The 15,784-nt window shown below is 53.3% G+C and overlaps 3 protein-coding genes across 3 annotated transcripts; 2 read left to right on the top strand and 1 right to left on the bottom strand.

The window, feature by feature from the left end:
- Window positions 1-171: 171 nt before the first annotated feature.
- Window positions 172-2,322, bottom strand: C8Q69DRAFT_379495 (putative NADPH--cytochrome P450 reductase; the record flags this gene model as incomplete). The annotated part of the gene is made up of 2 exons (XM_028627598.1): window positions 172-468; window positions 550-2,322. Coding segments are annotated over 2 exons (2,070 nt in total), but the record flags the coding sequence as incomplete, so codon positions are not given.
- Window positions 2,323-4,839: 2,517 nt separating this feature from the next.
- On the top strand, window positions 4,840-13,069 carry C8Q69DRAFT_514995 (fry-like conserved protein). Its single transcript, XM_028633351.1, has 4 exons — window positions 4,840-5,601; window positions 5,655-5,885; window positions 5,953-10,284; window positions 10,338-13,069. Exons 1-4 carry the CDS (start codon window positions 4,852-4,854, stop codon window positions 12,819-12,821), a joined length of 7,797 nt encoding a protein of 2,598 aa, XP_028481735.1. The 5' UTR covers window positions 4,840-4,851; the 3' UTR covers window positions 12,822-13,069.
- Window positions 13,070-13,622: 553 nt separating this feature from the next.
- C8Q69DRAFT_479789 (putative dehydrogenase) lies at window positions 13,623-15,361 on the top strand. Its single transcript, XM_028631470.1, has 3 exons — window positions 13,623-14,139; window positions 14,196-14,368; window positions 14,440-15,361. The coding sequence occupies exons 1-3, from the start codon at window positions 14,001-14,003 to the stop codon at window positions 15,172-15,174; spliced, it is 1,047 nt and encodes a 348-aa protein (XP_028481734.1). The 5' UTR covers window positions 13,623-14,000; the 3' UTR covers window positions 15,175-15,361.
- Window positions 15,362-15,784: the final 423 nt, after the last annotated feature.

Below are 15,784 nucleotides of genomic sequence, written 5' to 3'. Positions count from 1 at the left end.
AGTCAACAATAACACCTAGCTTTGTCATAGGGCAGCAAGACGAATCGGTCCACCAGCGACTCCGGTCATACAGCAGAGACATTATATATGAATCAAAATAGATCCCCAAGGAGATTTACACATGAGAAGTGAAGATAAAACCTCCTCAATACGGAGACGAGGACAACCGGTTCAAGACCACACGTCTTCCTGGTAGGTGCCGTTGCTCCGCATGTGCTTCACGATATCTTCACCCTTCTCTGGCGACAGACCGCGCTTCTCAGCGATGATCTGGCCGAGGACAGTGTTAACCTCGCGAGCCATGTTGGATGCATCACCACAGACGTAGATGTTGGCCTTCTTTTCCAGTAGTTCGTTCACCAGATCCGCGTTCTCACGCAACCTGTGCTGTACATACACCTTTTGTGGCCCTTCACGGGAGAAGGCGGTAATGAGCTTGAATGCGTCACCAAGCTTCTCTCCGTAAGACTAGAACTGGGAGTCAGCATGAGTCTGAATATAGGAAAGAAAAATATAGAAACGGAAATATAGGGAGAGTCTGCTACATACTTCCCATTCATCCTTATACAAGAAATCCTCCTCGCGGTTGCGGCATCCGAAGAACAGAAGAGTGGTGCCAACCTTGTCACCATTGGCAGCCTGGGCAGCGCGCTCCTGGATGAAGCCACGGAACGGAGCAACACCAGTTCCGGGGCCGATCATGATAATAGGCTTGGACGGGTCAGAGGGCAGCTTGAAGTTGGAGTGACGGATGTGCACGGGGACATGGATGCCGTCGTATTTGTTTCTTGGCCCAGTGATCGAGTATGTAAGGCCATGGGGGTCGGGGTTGGGGTCACCGTGCTGCTTCTGCTTAAGCGCCAGAAGATAGTTGGTCGTGACACCCTTGACAATGTGGCTAGCGCCAGGAATACGGACAGACTCGACGACGGCAGAGATGCTGACCTTGTCCGGCTGGACGAGGGACGAGGAGGAGATCGAATAGTATCTAGGCTGGATCTTGTTGATTCCTTCAACCAGGAGCGAGAATGGGACAGCAGACAACGGCTTTGACGTAACACTCTGGATGGCCTGGGCGATGTTGAAGCACTGACCAGCAACCTTCTGGTGGAAGTAGTCCTTGTCACTGCCCAGGCGGGTAAGCTCTGCCTTGGTCTCTTCGTCGGGGGCGAAGCCAGCGAGAGTGGAAACAAACTGTCGAGAAACCGGTGCGCAAATCTCCATGTAGTATCGGACAGCGGCATCGTACGTGGTTGGGGTCGGGAAAGGAACCTTGGCGGTGACATCGAGACATTTGATGGAAATGACAGTGTCGCGCTTACCATCCAGACCGAAGACTTTCAGGAAACGATCAACCTCGATGCCAGCGTTGGAGGGCCAGACCGCGATGTGGTCACCAGTCTGGTAGTTCAGATTGCTTCCAGAGATGTCGACTTCCATGTGCAGACAGTTACGATCTTTAACGGTGAACAGTTCGCGAGACTCCACGATCGGTGCAATGTACGGGTTGTGAGCGGAGTACGGACCGCGACCGCCACCTTCCAGGTGAGCCTGGGTGGGCTCACCCAGATAGACATTCTCATCTTCGGGGGACAGTTGCTCTTCTTCAGTGACCGAGAACACCGGCTCATAGACAGCCTCACGCTCTTCCAGACCCATCGCCTTGGACAGAGCTTCCCACATGGGTTCCTTCCAGGCCAAGAAATCCTCTTCCATTGTACCAGCACCATCGTCACCTTCGCCAGCAGCTCCGATCCTTTGAGCACCCAGTTTGGTCAGGGCCGCATCAACATGGCGGACCATGGCATTGTAGTGTTCGTAGGTGTTGTTTCCCAGACCGAAAGCCACATACTTGAGAGAAGACAGAGGCTTTTCGTCGCCGCTCTCGAACGAAACATCCTCGCCGGTGATGAACTGGTAGAATTCGACCGCGTTATCCGTAGGTTCGCCCTCGCCGTAGGTAGCGAGAACGAAGAAGGCGACCTTATCTTCGGGCCACTTGTCGAGGTTCTCATAGTCGTATTCTTCGATATCCGCAACCATAGTCTTCAGGCCGAATCTCTGGGATCCTTCCTTTGCCAGTCGAGAAGCGTAATCCTCCGCGGTACCAGTCTGGGAGCCATAGAAGATAACGCAGTTCTTGCCCGTTTCCTCCATCTTCTCGATGATGTCCCTGGTCTTGCCAGCTTTGGCGCCATTGACGGCGCCATAGGAAGAAGCATACGGGTCCTTTGCAACTGCCCAGTAGGTTCCCTTGGTGAAGTAGGCCACGCTACCTACCAAGAGGGCCACCAGGACGAGCAGGTCGAGGGTGTCGATCTGCGCCATCTTGCCGTTGAGAGAGAAACACGGTATGAGAGTCGCCGGACGCAGTGAGAGGAGAGAAGAACCCTCTCGAGAGTCAAGGACTCTTTCTCACGATACCAGACACCAATTCGCACGCGCGACGGTGCACCGATTATCGGAAAGATAGATCCGGGAGAAAGCAGCTGAAGGTTAGGTGGTCTGATGAGCAGCCCGTATTCTGAAGTACTGGGGGCGTTGACCTGAGCACGGACGCTGCCCAGCTGAACTAGCTGAACCACTTTCTGCGCCGCCGGGAACCGGAACAACCTCGTCGACGATGCTTCTTGGCCCCCAGGCGGAACAACAAATAAAGAAGTAATAGGGGAGTGGAACGGCGTTGAGGACACGCTGTTCTTGTGTGTATCGGTCAGATTATGTCTATGACAGTAAAGATGCTCCGTGCCAGGGGGGTCGAAGTCCTACTAAGCAATCCTTAGTGCGGACAACAGCTCCTGTCAAGGTAAGGGAGGATCCCGTCCGTACCGGAGATGTTAGGGGAGGAGGAGAATTACAGAGAGAAGAGAGAAGAGAGAAGAGGAAGAGGCGACAGGGGTGGTATGAATAATCGCCTATCTATCTAACTATCTCGCAGGCTAAATACTTACTACGTACTTATATATTTGCGTCCCCAGGATCCGGGATCCGTCAACCGAACAGAAGGAATCGGACCTCAGATCCTGAACCTTCACTGCCAAAGGGCAAAACGGAAACCCCACACGGCCAAAGATGGGGTAATTACCATAGACATCTTCGCCTGGCGGTATCAACTGCTACGCGCCATTCCGATAGCTTTGCCGACAGCAAGCCCTAGCCGAAGAATGCCGCCTTCTCCTGGCATCCAACTCTAGGATAGACGGTACCTAGGGAAAAGCCCACAAGAGAAAAGAGAATGGGAGTGTTTTCGGCACGAGAGCACTCTGCGGGGTCGCACCCTGAAGCCAGGGATACCACAGACCACAGAACAATCAGATGCTCTCCCTCGTGCTAGATACTTATCCGAATGCCCCGGCAAATAATTCAATTTTTGCTCCTTGTTCTTTCAGGGTTTTCTTGCCTTCATCGGATGTTCGAGCTGCGGGCATATTCCGCGCCAGTAATGAAACAGACGCCAACCGGACGATATATATACTATGTACTCGCGTTGTCTTCTTACAACAAAACCTAGAGAAAAGAAATCAGTATCCAACTTCATGCTGATTTGCAGAGGTTGTCATGCACCGTAAACACGGTGCATGGTACAGTGAAAGGCTATTATTATTTTATCTTATCAAAACACCCATCTTTGGCGTAAAGTTTATCTACGACTCGTGTGATATGATCGCTTAGAAAGCTTAGAAAGCTCTAACTAGTTAACTAACTAGCTATCGATCTTACCGCATCGTCAGCGATGATGACCGGAATTTCGCGGTCTTCACCGGAGACTCAATAGAGCAGAGATGAGTAAGAGTCTATGAGGTGTGTTCGAGAGCAGGATTAAAATAGCCATTATACCCCAGGGGTAGTCTATCAATCACCTCCAGTTTTCACGAGAGTCCTTCGATTGTAGACTCAATACTAGAGCGCACAGTCAACCCTGTTCCTTAAGGGCCCAGGCTTCCAGAAATTACTATACTATTATTATCTTCGCTCGACTCTCTCTCCTGGGGTATGAAGATCATGACCATGGTTTATTACTCGAATAATATAAACAGGGACCGGGCCATCGTGGATCCCCCGCAGTCGAACGTGGGAGAGTCGAGATGAGGTGACGTCCTGGAGATGACGGGGGAAACATAGACGTCTTGTGTCCTCCGTAGTGTAGCAGTACCTGAGATCTGATCTGTATTGGCATTCTCAACAGGCGTGGCTTGCACTGAGGAGATGGGCTCCCTAGCGGCCTAGCTTGATGAAACTACGGCGCAACGTGGTTCTCCACGAGGTGTCGGTCCGATATTTCAGGGGTTCAGGCTCAGGGACCAGCAGTGATTGGGTCAGGGGATGACGCCGAGGCCATCAGAGAGCATGAGCTCAGCATGGTGGATGGAAGAAGTCTGGAGTTGGCATCTGGACATCGGGCTCGTCGGCCAGGTTTGGCACCTGCAGAGCGGACCGCCGTCCGTGCTAAGCCGCCATCGCGAAGCACGACACCAGCTCGCTCAACGTCAACGTTCATGCAAGGACCAGCTCTCCAAGGCATCCCTTTTTCCCGAAGTCCGTCATGGACGACAATGACCGAGTCACTCTGGTCCTTCCATTGTCTTCTGCCTGACTTTAGCTGAGCCCTTGGTGGCTAGTGAATGGCGATCGCCAAAGATGCAGCCCAACGGTGAGTTAAGCCCTTTTTTTTTGCCCGCCTCAAACATCCGGAGCTTCCCTCGTTTGATATTCGACTACTGCCCTTCGATCCCCTCCCCTGGAATGGTCGAATCGCGGCTGGACCTGCCTGTATCGACGTTGTAAGAACTCGGAAGACATGTGTATATCTAACTTGGAACGCTTCTTTTTAATATAGCCGCACCTCATGCTATGCGGCAGGCTGCGCCCCTTCAGTCAACGATGCCCCTCATCCCTGATGAGTCCAACGTCGCGTCGCACCATAATGGTCCCTCTCCACTAGAGCGCGTGCCCGTCCGGAATCCACAGTCATCGTCGACTGTCCACAGTCGAGAAACATCCGCTGCCAGAGGGAGGCCGGGCGATACCTCCGTCTCGGGTCTCTCGACGCTACAATCCCAGCAACGCCATCGCGGCCAATCCCAATCGAAAAGTCCTGAACCTAGCTCTGCTCGTCCCGGTCCTGGATACGAACCAAACATAGAGAGGAGACCGTCCAACTCATACGGCCACCACCGTCAGACCTCCATCGTGCATGGCATCCAGCACTCGCGGAACCCGAGCTTCGCCGCCTCTTCCACCACCGCAAACCCCTTGAGTCCGGAGATAATCGCATCGTTTGGCCGCAGTGGCAGTTCGGAGGCGGAGTCGACACTAGCTGGCCGTCTGGAGCAGCCTGATCAGCAGACAAGTTATACTAGTCCAGGGAGCAATGGAACAAGCCACGTGCAGCCGCCGGGCTTGAGTACGATCGAGGATAATGATACGGATGAGCCCAGTGCCGCGCAGCCCAGGAACCCTACACATCGAAAAATGGTATCAACAAACGGGAGACCACGGCGGGAGCAATCGCACGCCCGAACCACCTCGAAGCATCATCATCACCATCCACCGGAATCGAAGACCGTGGGTGAATATGCCCTGCACCATCTCTTCAACTCAGTAAATACCCCTCTTCCATTAGGGCCAAGAGGATCTCGCTAATACACATCCAGTTCGTCGGCCAAGCCGACAATAAGATCAACCAATGTATAATGAAGCTTGGGGAGCTAGAAGCTCCTGTGGAGGAAGTTTGTGGGCCAGGAGCAGATCCCACCTTCGATCAGCTCATATCGGCTCTTGGTCATATCGCACGTCAGAAGCCGAAGCCTTTGATCGATACGATCATGTTCTGGCGGAAAGCGAAAGGCGAAGCCGCGAGTATGGCCAAGCAGATGGCTACTCAGGTATGTTTAACTGCGGCTGAATCATAGACATTCTGACAGCTACTAATGCCAATCTTTTAACATTCAGAAACCACCGCCTTTAGACCATGGGTTGATAATGCGGCGTAATACAGAACCTTCTCCAACAGGCGAATCTCATCCGACGAACGGGGATTCTACGCATCCGCCGCACACACTTCTCTCCAGACATGAAGATGTAATCCTAGCGGAGCGTCGAGCTACCGTGTCGGTCTACCTGGTGTGTAGAGTCTTGATCGAAATATTTCACCAGAGCACTCTGTCCGCGATAACTATTGAGATGGCGGAGCGCTTGGAAGACATTGTCTTTGGCCAGTTGAAGACCGTGGATCCAGATCAAATTGCTGCTTCACCGCTACGAATGGCCAATTGGAGGATCTACGGACAGTTGCTCGGAATCATGAGCGAGACGAACTTTACAAGCGTGACAAATAGGTTCCTGAACGAGCTCGAACGCTACCAGAAGGACGAGCCTCTTCGCGGCCCATCGAAAGATGCTGATGCGAAGGTGGAACTGCTGGTTCTTGGGATGCGGCACGTTCGCATCAAGACATACCCCGACGATGTATGGAGTAGATCCTGCGACTTTATGCGGTCACTGGCGCGGCTCTTCGTGAACGCTCATGGCCAACGGATCAAGCAAGCATACTGCTATATATTCGAGAAGCTACTACTCCCGGTGGCAGAGAACCCCGCTTGCGACCTATCTCACCCCAAATGGAAGGAATTCCTGGAATTGGTTCAGCCTAGATTGGCGCAATTGCTCACGAAACCGCGCCACTGGTCGTCCGGTTTCCCTCTGCACATCCTGCTCTTATGCGTGTCGTCATCTTTCTCTTCCCAGTGGCTCTCCATCATTATGAGCCTGCCTCCGAAATTGAAAGATCGTCCGACTAGAGGTCCAGCACTTCAGGCTATGTGCCGCCTACTCTGGACCTACCTGTTTCGATCTCCCGATAACCCTACCACTGCCTTGAAGAAGGTCGAGGAAGTAGTCAAGGTTGCACTGCCGGCTGGGAGACGCACGTACTTGACAACGGAACCATCGGTGGCAGAGCCCCTTGTACAGCTAGTCCGGATGATTGGTTTCAAGCATCCTGACCTGTGCTTCCGAAATATTATTTTCCCTCTTATAAACTCCGACCTGATTCTTTCTGGAAAAGAACTAAAAATCGAACAAATGGAACCCGAAAAGGTGGTTATCGGGATCCGTTCGTTCCTGGCCATAATGAGCGATCTCGAGAACAGCAGTCAGCTCTATCCTCCTTTCCCTCAGGGCTCCATGGCGAATACTTTCACCGACGTGCCGATATCGTCGCAGATCCATCGGGCCCAGTTCCTCACGGACCCAAGGCTCTCAACCACACTCGAGAACAAGGATGATCTGTTGTCCCGCCCGGTCAATATAAGCAAGTTGAGTGATAAATCCAGAGAACACTACGTTCGCTTCTGTGAGATCCTAGGTAAGATCACTCTGCTCTGCGACAATACGTTTGGTGGCCAGGCTGCGCTCGATGAGAAGTTCAGCGGGTCGACACCAAAAACGCCTATTTCTGAGGCCTTTAGTTTTACAAGGAGAGATGATCACTCCGCTGGCCCAGATCAGAAGCAGAGCTTCTACGACTTGCTGCACGTGGCAGTGCAGGCTCTGCCTCGCTGCCTATCCGATCATATTCCGTTCAATTCGCTCATCAACCTCCTCTGCACCGGAACCGCCCATGTCCAATCCAATATCGCCATTTCATCCGCAGAGTCCTTGAAGTCAATTGCACGCCAATCCCATGCGCAGCAGGTTACCATCGGCTTCGCACGCTTCATATTCAATTTTGATGCGCGGTACTCAACCATGTCCGATGAGGGTATGCTTGGGCCGGGCCATATCGAGTCTACTCTGCGGCTTTATGTCGAACTACTACGGATCTGGATCGAGGAGATCAAGCAGAAGTCAAAAGAAGCGGCGGCGGCAGAGCCCACGGATAAAAACGGATCTGGAAGTCGAGCGTTGAAACTCGACCTCTCCAGCGTGCTTGCACATGTTGAGGAGATTGAGTCCCATGGTCTCTTCTTCTTATGCTCACAGTCTCGAAGAGTCCGCGCTTTTGCAATCACTGTCCTGCGGCTTGTCACAGAATTTGACAGTGCCCTCGGAAAAGAAAACACCAGGGTTATCCGGATTCTTGAGGCGGACTCTCAGCAGATACTCGATTTGAACGACGAGCAGCTTACGATAGCTGAAAAGAGTCGACTGCAGAAGGGAAAGAGAAGAAGCACGTTGCAAAATACGTTGATCGAGCTCTGCAGCAGTGAGGTATCGTATGACTCGACGCTCTGGTCCAAAGTGTTTCCGAACATTATCCGCATCAGTTTCGATACATGCCCGTTTGCCGTCACTCTGAGCCGTGAGATTGTATGTGCGCGACTGGTGCAGATGCACAAGAGCATTGCTGCGCTGGCTGAGAGTCCTCGTGGTCCTCAGTATGCACCGATGGACCTTGGCAATGGGCGTACGCTCGGCCGGAATAACGCGGCCGCTGAGATCCTGATCGAACAGTGGAAGCTCTATCTCGTAATGGCTTGCACAACTGTGAATACTGTTGGTGCCCAATCTCAAAGTCAGCTGGCTAATCAGCATGCCCGCAAAGCCTCCAAAGGAGGGCAGCAAGCACAGGACAAGATTAGCTCCGCGAGGGCTCTCTTTGCCTTTGTCATCCCCTTGCTGTCTGCTGAGCCGGACTCAATTAGGAATGCGATAGTAGTCGCACTTGGCTCTATTAAGAAGAATCTTTATCGCACCTTGCTGGAATCATTGCAGTATGCTGTCACCACGTGCAATGAAGAGGCCAAGGTCCGTATTGGTGCTCACCATCGGACACCAAGCAGCCCACGTCGCAATCGCAGGACGGACCGACTGCGCACTGAAGTGACACACGTCTACAAATTAACGTCGCATTTTCTGAAGGAGCCGGAGGTATACAATGACGACTGGATCGTTAATAATCTAGTCACCTATACCAAGGATCTACGGATCTTCCTGAGTGACGTTGAAGTGCAGAATGACTGGGAGTTCCAGAAACTCCGGTTTCACTACTGCGGCTTGATGGAGGAACTCTTCGAAGGCATCAACCGAACTAAGGATCCATCTCGCTGGCTGCCTTTCGAATCAAGAAAATCGGCATTTTCTCTGATGGAGGACTGGTGTGGCTATTCCCCCAACCAAGCCCAGATCTCCCAGCGGGAAGAGAATATGCGGAAGTTCGCGCTAGCCCATCAACACGAGACCGGGGAGATACGAAACACGGCTGCCGCGATGGAGATCGAGAAGAAGAATCTGCGGGCAGCGGCGCTCAGTGCTATGGCATCCCTTTGTGCCGGGCCGATCAGCATCACAACGGAAAGCGGCTCTGTCCTGCAGTTTGACGTGGGCCGGATGCTATCATGGATCGATATCATTTTCAACACGGTCAGCGACAAGTGGCATACGATCGGCCGACGAGCGCTGAAGAACCTGATCACCCATAACAAGGAATACCCTTACCTGTTAGAGCGCTCGGTCGAGATGTGCTATATCAGCGAACGCCCCAAGGCCCTAGAGAGCTACTTTGAAGTTGTCACGGAGGTGTTGATCGAGCACACTGATTATCCGCTAGCGTTCTGGCGGATCCTGGGTGCTGTGCTCTTCACACTGGGCAATCAGAAACGCGAGATCCGAATGAAGTCGGCCAGGCTCCTGCGCACGTTAGAGGAACGCCAACAGAAAAGCTCGCGGTTACAAGATTTTGACATCAGTATCTCCGATAAGACCACGGCCGTCTACAAGCTAGCACAGTTCGAGACGTCGAAACGGCTGGCCAAGCAGCACGCCGATCTGGCGTTCACGATCTTCTCCGAGTTTTCCTTGCATTTCCGCAATCTCCAACCCGACAGCCAGCGCAACATGGTAGCGGCAATCCTGCCCTGGATTCAGACGATGGAGTTGCAGATCGAACCCAGTGGAGCTCCAACGGCTCGGTCCTACATGCTTCTGGCCAATCTGTTCGAGATCACCATCCGATGCAGCACGATCCTGCCCAACGAGGTTCAAGCACTATGGCAGGCGCTTGCAACTGGACCGCATGGCGGAAACGTGCAGCTGGTCCTTGACTTTATTATCAGCCTCTGTCTGGAGCGCAAAGAACAGAACTTTGTCGAATACGCCAAGCAGATCGTGGTGTTCTTGTCAGGCACTCCGGCTGGATCCAAGGTCATCGAGTTCTTCCTGTTACAAGTTATTCCCAAGAACATGGTGCAGGAAAGAAAAGAAGTCATCTCGACGCCGCCAGAGACCAAGGGGCTTCCTTATGTTGCCGATCTGAGCAGCGTGCTGCCAGTTGGTAACAAGCAGGTAAGTCTCAACAATCATGATGATCTATCTATAGTTCGACTAACTCTGTCTAGGCGGGTCTGTCACTTGGGCAAGTTGCGCTTATTTTCCTTGTGGACTTGATGGTGGCGCCAGTTACGCTTGGCCTGGACAGCGTCATCAAGCTTCTACACGTTGTCTTGATCCTCTGGGATCATTACACGCTGACCGTCCAGGAACAAGCTCGAGAGATGCTTGTCCATCTGATCCACGAACTGATCGCGTCGAAAATCGAGGACGATGCGCCCGCCGACGCTCGACAGTCGATTGAGGATTTCGTCGAGTCGATCCGGAAGAGCGACCCGGCGGTTATCTGGGAATACGAGGATAATAATGGGAAACATGACCGTGATGACGTGAGTCGAGTGCCTTCTGCGATGACTCGGGTCACGCGTGAAGTGATCAACTTCTTCAGCTTCGCCTACGAAGGGGTTGGGGATCTCTGGGCCAAAGAGGCTCTGAACTGGGCGACCTCATGCCCGGTGCGGCACCTCGCATGCCGGTCCTTCCAGGTGTTCCGATGCATCTCGACTTCGTTGGACTCGAGAATGCTTGCCGACATGCTGGCGCGGTTGTCTAACACGATTGCAGACGAGGAAGCGGATTACCAGACCTTTTCGATGGAGATCTTGACAACTTTGAAGGTCATTATCGATTCTCTTGCGCCGGCAGATCTGATGCGATATCCGCAGCTCTTCTGGACTACGTGTGCCTGTCTCAATACGATCCACGAGCGAGAGTTCATGGAGAGTGTGGGGATGCTGGAGAAGTTCCTGAACAAGGTGGATCTGGGCGACCCGGCCGTGATCACGAGGCTTCTCGAGAGTCAGCCTCCCAAGTGGGAGGGGGGATTTGACGGGATCCAGGATCTGATCTACAAAGGACTGAAGTCGTCCGAGTCGTTCCTCATCACGCTGGATCTGCTCCAGCGGTTGATGAGACTGCCGAACAATGCATTGGTTGGGGACAGTAACCGCCTGCTCTTTACGACCTTGGCCAATCTGCCGCACTTCCTATACCACTACGACCTTGAAAAGAGCGACCCGGCGATCCTTGATCGCGCCAATCTGTTGGCGACGGTAGCAGAACGGCAGAACTGCCCGCGGCTGGCGGCCTCGTTGGTGGGCTTTGCCAATGGACAATACAAATCCGCGCGCGACTTCCTGGACCACATTGTGACGGAGATCAAGGCCTACTTCTTCCCGGAGCAAGATGTGCAGAGTCTGGTGTTCACCATGGGCCTTTTGACGAACGCCACGACGTGGTTCCGGCTCAAGACGATGCAGATCCTGTGCGTGATGATCCCGGAGATCGATATGCGGCGCAACGAGGTGACGTGCCACGGACCCGATCTGATCTCGCCGCTGCTGCGTCTGCTGCAGACGGATCTGTGCCGGGAAGCGCTGCAGGTGATGGACCACATCATGACCGTGTCCGGCAACCCGATGGAGCGACATCATCTGCGCATGAGTATGGCGTCGTCGACGTCCTCGCGGGCGATCCGCAAAGAGTACGAGCGGGTGCAGAGTCTGTACGGCATCCCCGAGCCGACGGGCTGGTCGATCCCGATGCCGGCGGCGCAGTCGGCCATCACACGAAACAACGTGCACGCCGTCTTCTATACGTGCGCGGAGACGGATCGCATCGAAACGCCTGTCACGGAGGCGCCAGAGGTGGCCTTCCACGCCGACGACTACGGCGACGCCTTCTTCCCGATGCGGGCGGACACGATGAAGTCGATCGACACGCAGACGGACGGCAACATGGGCGACATCGTGCAGAAGCTGGACAGCCTGGACGACTTCTTCGAGGAGACCGAGCTGAGCCATTCGTCCATGTCGGACGCGACGCTGCGCGGCTTTTCGGGTGGATTTCCCGACACGAGCGCGAATCTGTACGATCAGCAAACGGCGCCCATCCTGCGCAAGTCGCTGGCGCGGACAGCGTCGACCTCGTCCTTCCACAACGGGCTGGCGGAATCCCGCCCATCGACGTCGCGGATGGACGGCTCACTGCTGAGCGCGACCCCCGGCCAGCCGCTGCAGCAGCAGCAACAACAACAACAACTGCTGCTGCAGCAATCGCTGAACAACATCCGGCCGTCGATGCACATGCGGTCGGTGACCTCGCCCGCCAACAATCTCTTCTCGCCGACATCGCAGATGACGACGCCTCCCAGCGGGTTCAACGAGGTGGCCTTCTTCTCGGACGACGAGGCGGAGTCGCTGTCGGATATGGACGACCGGTTCGGGCTGGGGACGCCCTCGGTGTCGGTGGCAGCGGCGCCTCCCACGCGCAACGTGTCGGACGGGCCTTTCTCGCTGGAGTCGATGATCCGGAGTGGGATGCGACGACTGACGGGCGGCACGGCCAACAAGGACAAGGAGCGGCATCGCGATCTGCTGCGGGCACAGCATCGGGCTCTGGCGCAGACGGCCAACTCACCGCGGGTGCCCAAGGTGCCGCAGGAGTATCTGTCGGGGCCGACCAGCAGTCCGACGTCGCCGGGACAGTATTGAGGGGTTCTGTCTTGCATTTTTGTTTGTCAATTTTTCTATCTTCATTTTGGCTGATGGATCAATGCTCTTTTTTGAGAATGGCTTCGGAACCTGGAAGTTTCTTTTGTTATGGGTCCGGCTGTATGGCTGTATGGTTGTGATGTTTTTGAATGGAGTGCTCGGGGGAATCATCTGCTACTTATTATTGGCGTCCTTCAGAAGAGAGAGCATGGCGTCTTGCGGTGCAGTTGTTATGTTGTTCCTGGCGATCATCTATCTGCATGTTGGTGTTTCTTGCCCTGTATCTAGCCGATCGGGCCGACGGTTATTGTCGGCAATCAAGCATTCCACCATCACCAATCCAATGCAATCCAATCCCTACTTGGTTATACTCGGAGTATAACCTAATGCTTCAAAGTTCACACTGATTGTTCTTCCTCCAATATGAACTACCATAAATTACGTTCGGAATAAGTAACTACTCCGTACTGCGTTCCTCCTCAACATTTCCCCGGAATGTGCCTGGCGGGTGTACTAGTGCCACCGTTCCCGTCGATCCGATCGGTGGAGAAGATATACCAGCATAATTACCCTACTCCATCACTCTCTCCATACTCTACTCGATATCACGACTCCTGTAGTATTGAATAATAAATTAAATATAGTCAATTAATCCTCAAATAATCATAAATAAATCATAAATAAATCATAAATAAAATCCTCCGGCTCCTTCCGACGGACAGCAGCAGTCCGTTGATTTTGGCCAATCAGCATCTCCAGGATTTCTGTCCTCCGTAGTGGGTCTGGCTGGCCGTGTTTCATTGGTGAAAACCGCATCCCCACTTCCCCAGACGGGCCTGATAAGCAGGGATCATCCCCGCATTGCCGTCACTACTTCTGGGTACTTGTTAGGTACATCTGTTTGTATGCTATCTTCGCTGTGATGGGAAGTATCTATGATGTACCCATATCCTCTCCTCTCCCCGCCCGGTGGTCGAACCTCGGGAATTCCATCGGTATAGAAAGACAGAGAGACAGAGAGAGACAGAAGAGAAGACAGTATATACTACAACTACAGACCTTATTAGATCCTCCTCTCCTCTTCATGCACTTCTTCTCCTCCCCTTCGTCCAGGACCGCTACTCAGCCCGGAATCACATCGTTGCTATTCTCTACTATTCCTTCAATCTGGCACCCACCATGTGTGCTGCGTCCCTGACATCTGCTCCTCTCCGGAGACTGAGATGCTCTGTTCGTACCATTCCCGCCTCGCGGCGTGCATTTTCAGTTTCACGACCACGCGATGCCACCTGGGGGTTCATTGGTTTGGGCCAGATGGGTGAGTGGTACTCTGTGAAAAGAAGGGAAAAGAAAGGAAGAACCTAACAAGGGCAGGCTATGCAATGGCGAAGAATCTGCGCTCGAAGATCCCTGCCGGTGATACTCTTGTCATTCGCGATATCGATAGTGATGTTATGAAGAAGTTTGTCGATGAGGTTGGTGCTTCCAGTAAAGAGAGGCTGAGTGTTGAGGTGGCTGGTAATGCGCGTGAGGTTGCTGAGAAGTCGGTATGTTGTCACTCCTTCCCGTGCGCTAGTATACTCATCTAATCTGATAACCATTTTTCCTGTGTCTATAGGAAGTCATCATCACCAGCCTTCCCGAACCGAGCCATGTCAAGGACGTCTTCCACTGCATCCTGAAGCACGGTGAACTGCCCCCCGTCGCCCAGGAACGTCTCTTCATTGACTGCTCGACCATCGATCCCGCCTCTTCCAAGGAGATCGCCACTGCCGTCCACTCGACCCAGGCCGGCCGCTTCGTCGATGCCCCCATGTCCGGTGGTGTTGTCGGGGCGCGCGCCGGCACTCTATCGTTCATGTTCGGGGCGACCACCAAGACCGGACAGCTGGTCGAGCGGGTCAAGCCGATCCTCCTGCTGATGGGCAAGAAGGCCTGGCACCTCGGTGAGCAGGGCGCAGGCGTGACCGGTAAGCTGGCCAACAACTACATCCTAGCCATCAACAATATCGCAACGGCTGAGGCGATGAATCTGGGAATCAGATGGGGTCTCGACCCCAAAGTCCTTGCTGACATGATCAACTCATCCACCGGCCGCTGCTGGCCCAGCGAGGTCAACAACCCCGTCCCTGGTGTCGTCGAGACAGCCCCGGCCTCGCGCGGCTACACCGGCGGGTTTGGCGTCAGTCTGATGAAGAAGGACCTGCGGCTGGCCATCGCAGCCGCCGCTGAGTCCGGCACGCCCCTCGATCTGGCCAACACGGCACGCGGTGTGTACGATGCCACAGAGGACAAGTATCGCGGCAAGGATTTCTCAGTCGTATACCAGCATCTGTTGGACAAGTCCCGATAGGTACCCGTGTGTGTGTGTGTGTGTATGTGTGCTTTTTTTAGCGTGTGCATTTGCATGTTGTCCCTGGACAGCTTAGGGTTCTAGGCTAGGCGCATGGGTTTGGATACCAGGATGTACAGATACCTGAATGAATTATGACTTTTCCTGATATAGATATACTGCAATTGTGCTGTCGCGTAGCTTCCGCCCTATGTAATACTACCTATGCCATACTTCATGCTTACTTACTACCTGTAGCCAAAGCCTACAAATACATACAAACCGAAGTAAAACCACGGCGCCCACCAACACATATCTACTTATCAGTGATTTCCAAGTTAACTAAAATACAACAGCCACAGCTAGAACCATATCCAGCACGTACTAGTAACCCTCGGTTCTAGGGCTGAGTATGCAGCGAAGCTACTACGTCGATAATAGCTCGACAGGTAATACAAGCGATGCATATGCATAGACCCTCAAGCTACTTATTTACGGGTTTTCTATTTGTAATCCTGCTTCTTTGCCTGCTCTGGTCCTTTTCCTGGGGGCAGCTTTGACTCATGCCTTTGTTGCTGTCTTTGCTTTTTCTGTTCCTGTTCATGGATCAGTGATTCTGGTATATTTTCAT

This window comes from Paecilomyces variotii (genome assembly GCF_004022145.1).
Source record: "Paecilomyces variotii strain CBS 101075 chromosome Unknown C8Q69scaffold_14, whole genome shotgun sequence".
NCBI classification, from domain to species: Eukaryota; Fungi; Ascomycota; class Eurotiomycetes; order Eurotiales; family Thermoascaceae; genus Paecilomyces; species Paecilomyces variotii.
The sequence above is the reverse complement of the archived record's forward strand: the minus strand, read 5'-3'. Positions and strand labels throughout refer to the sequence as shown.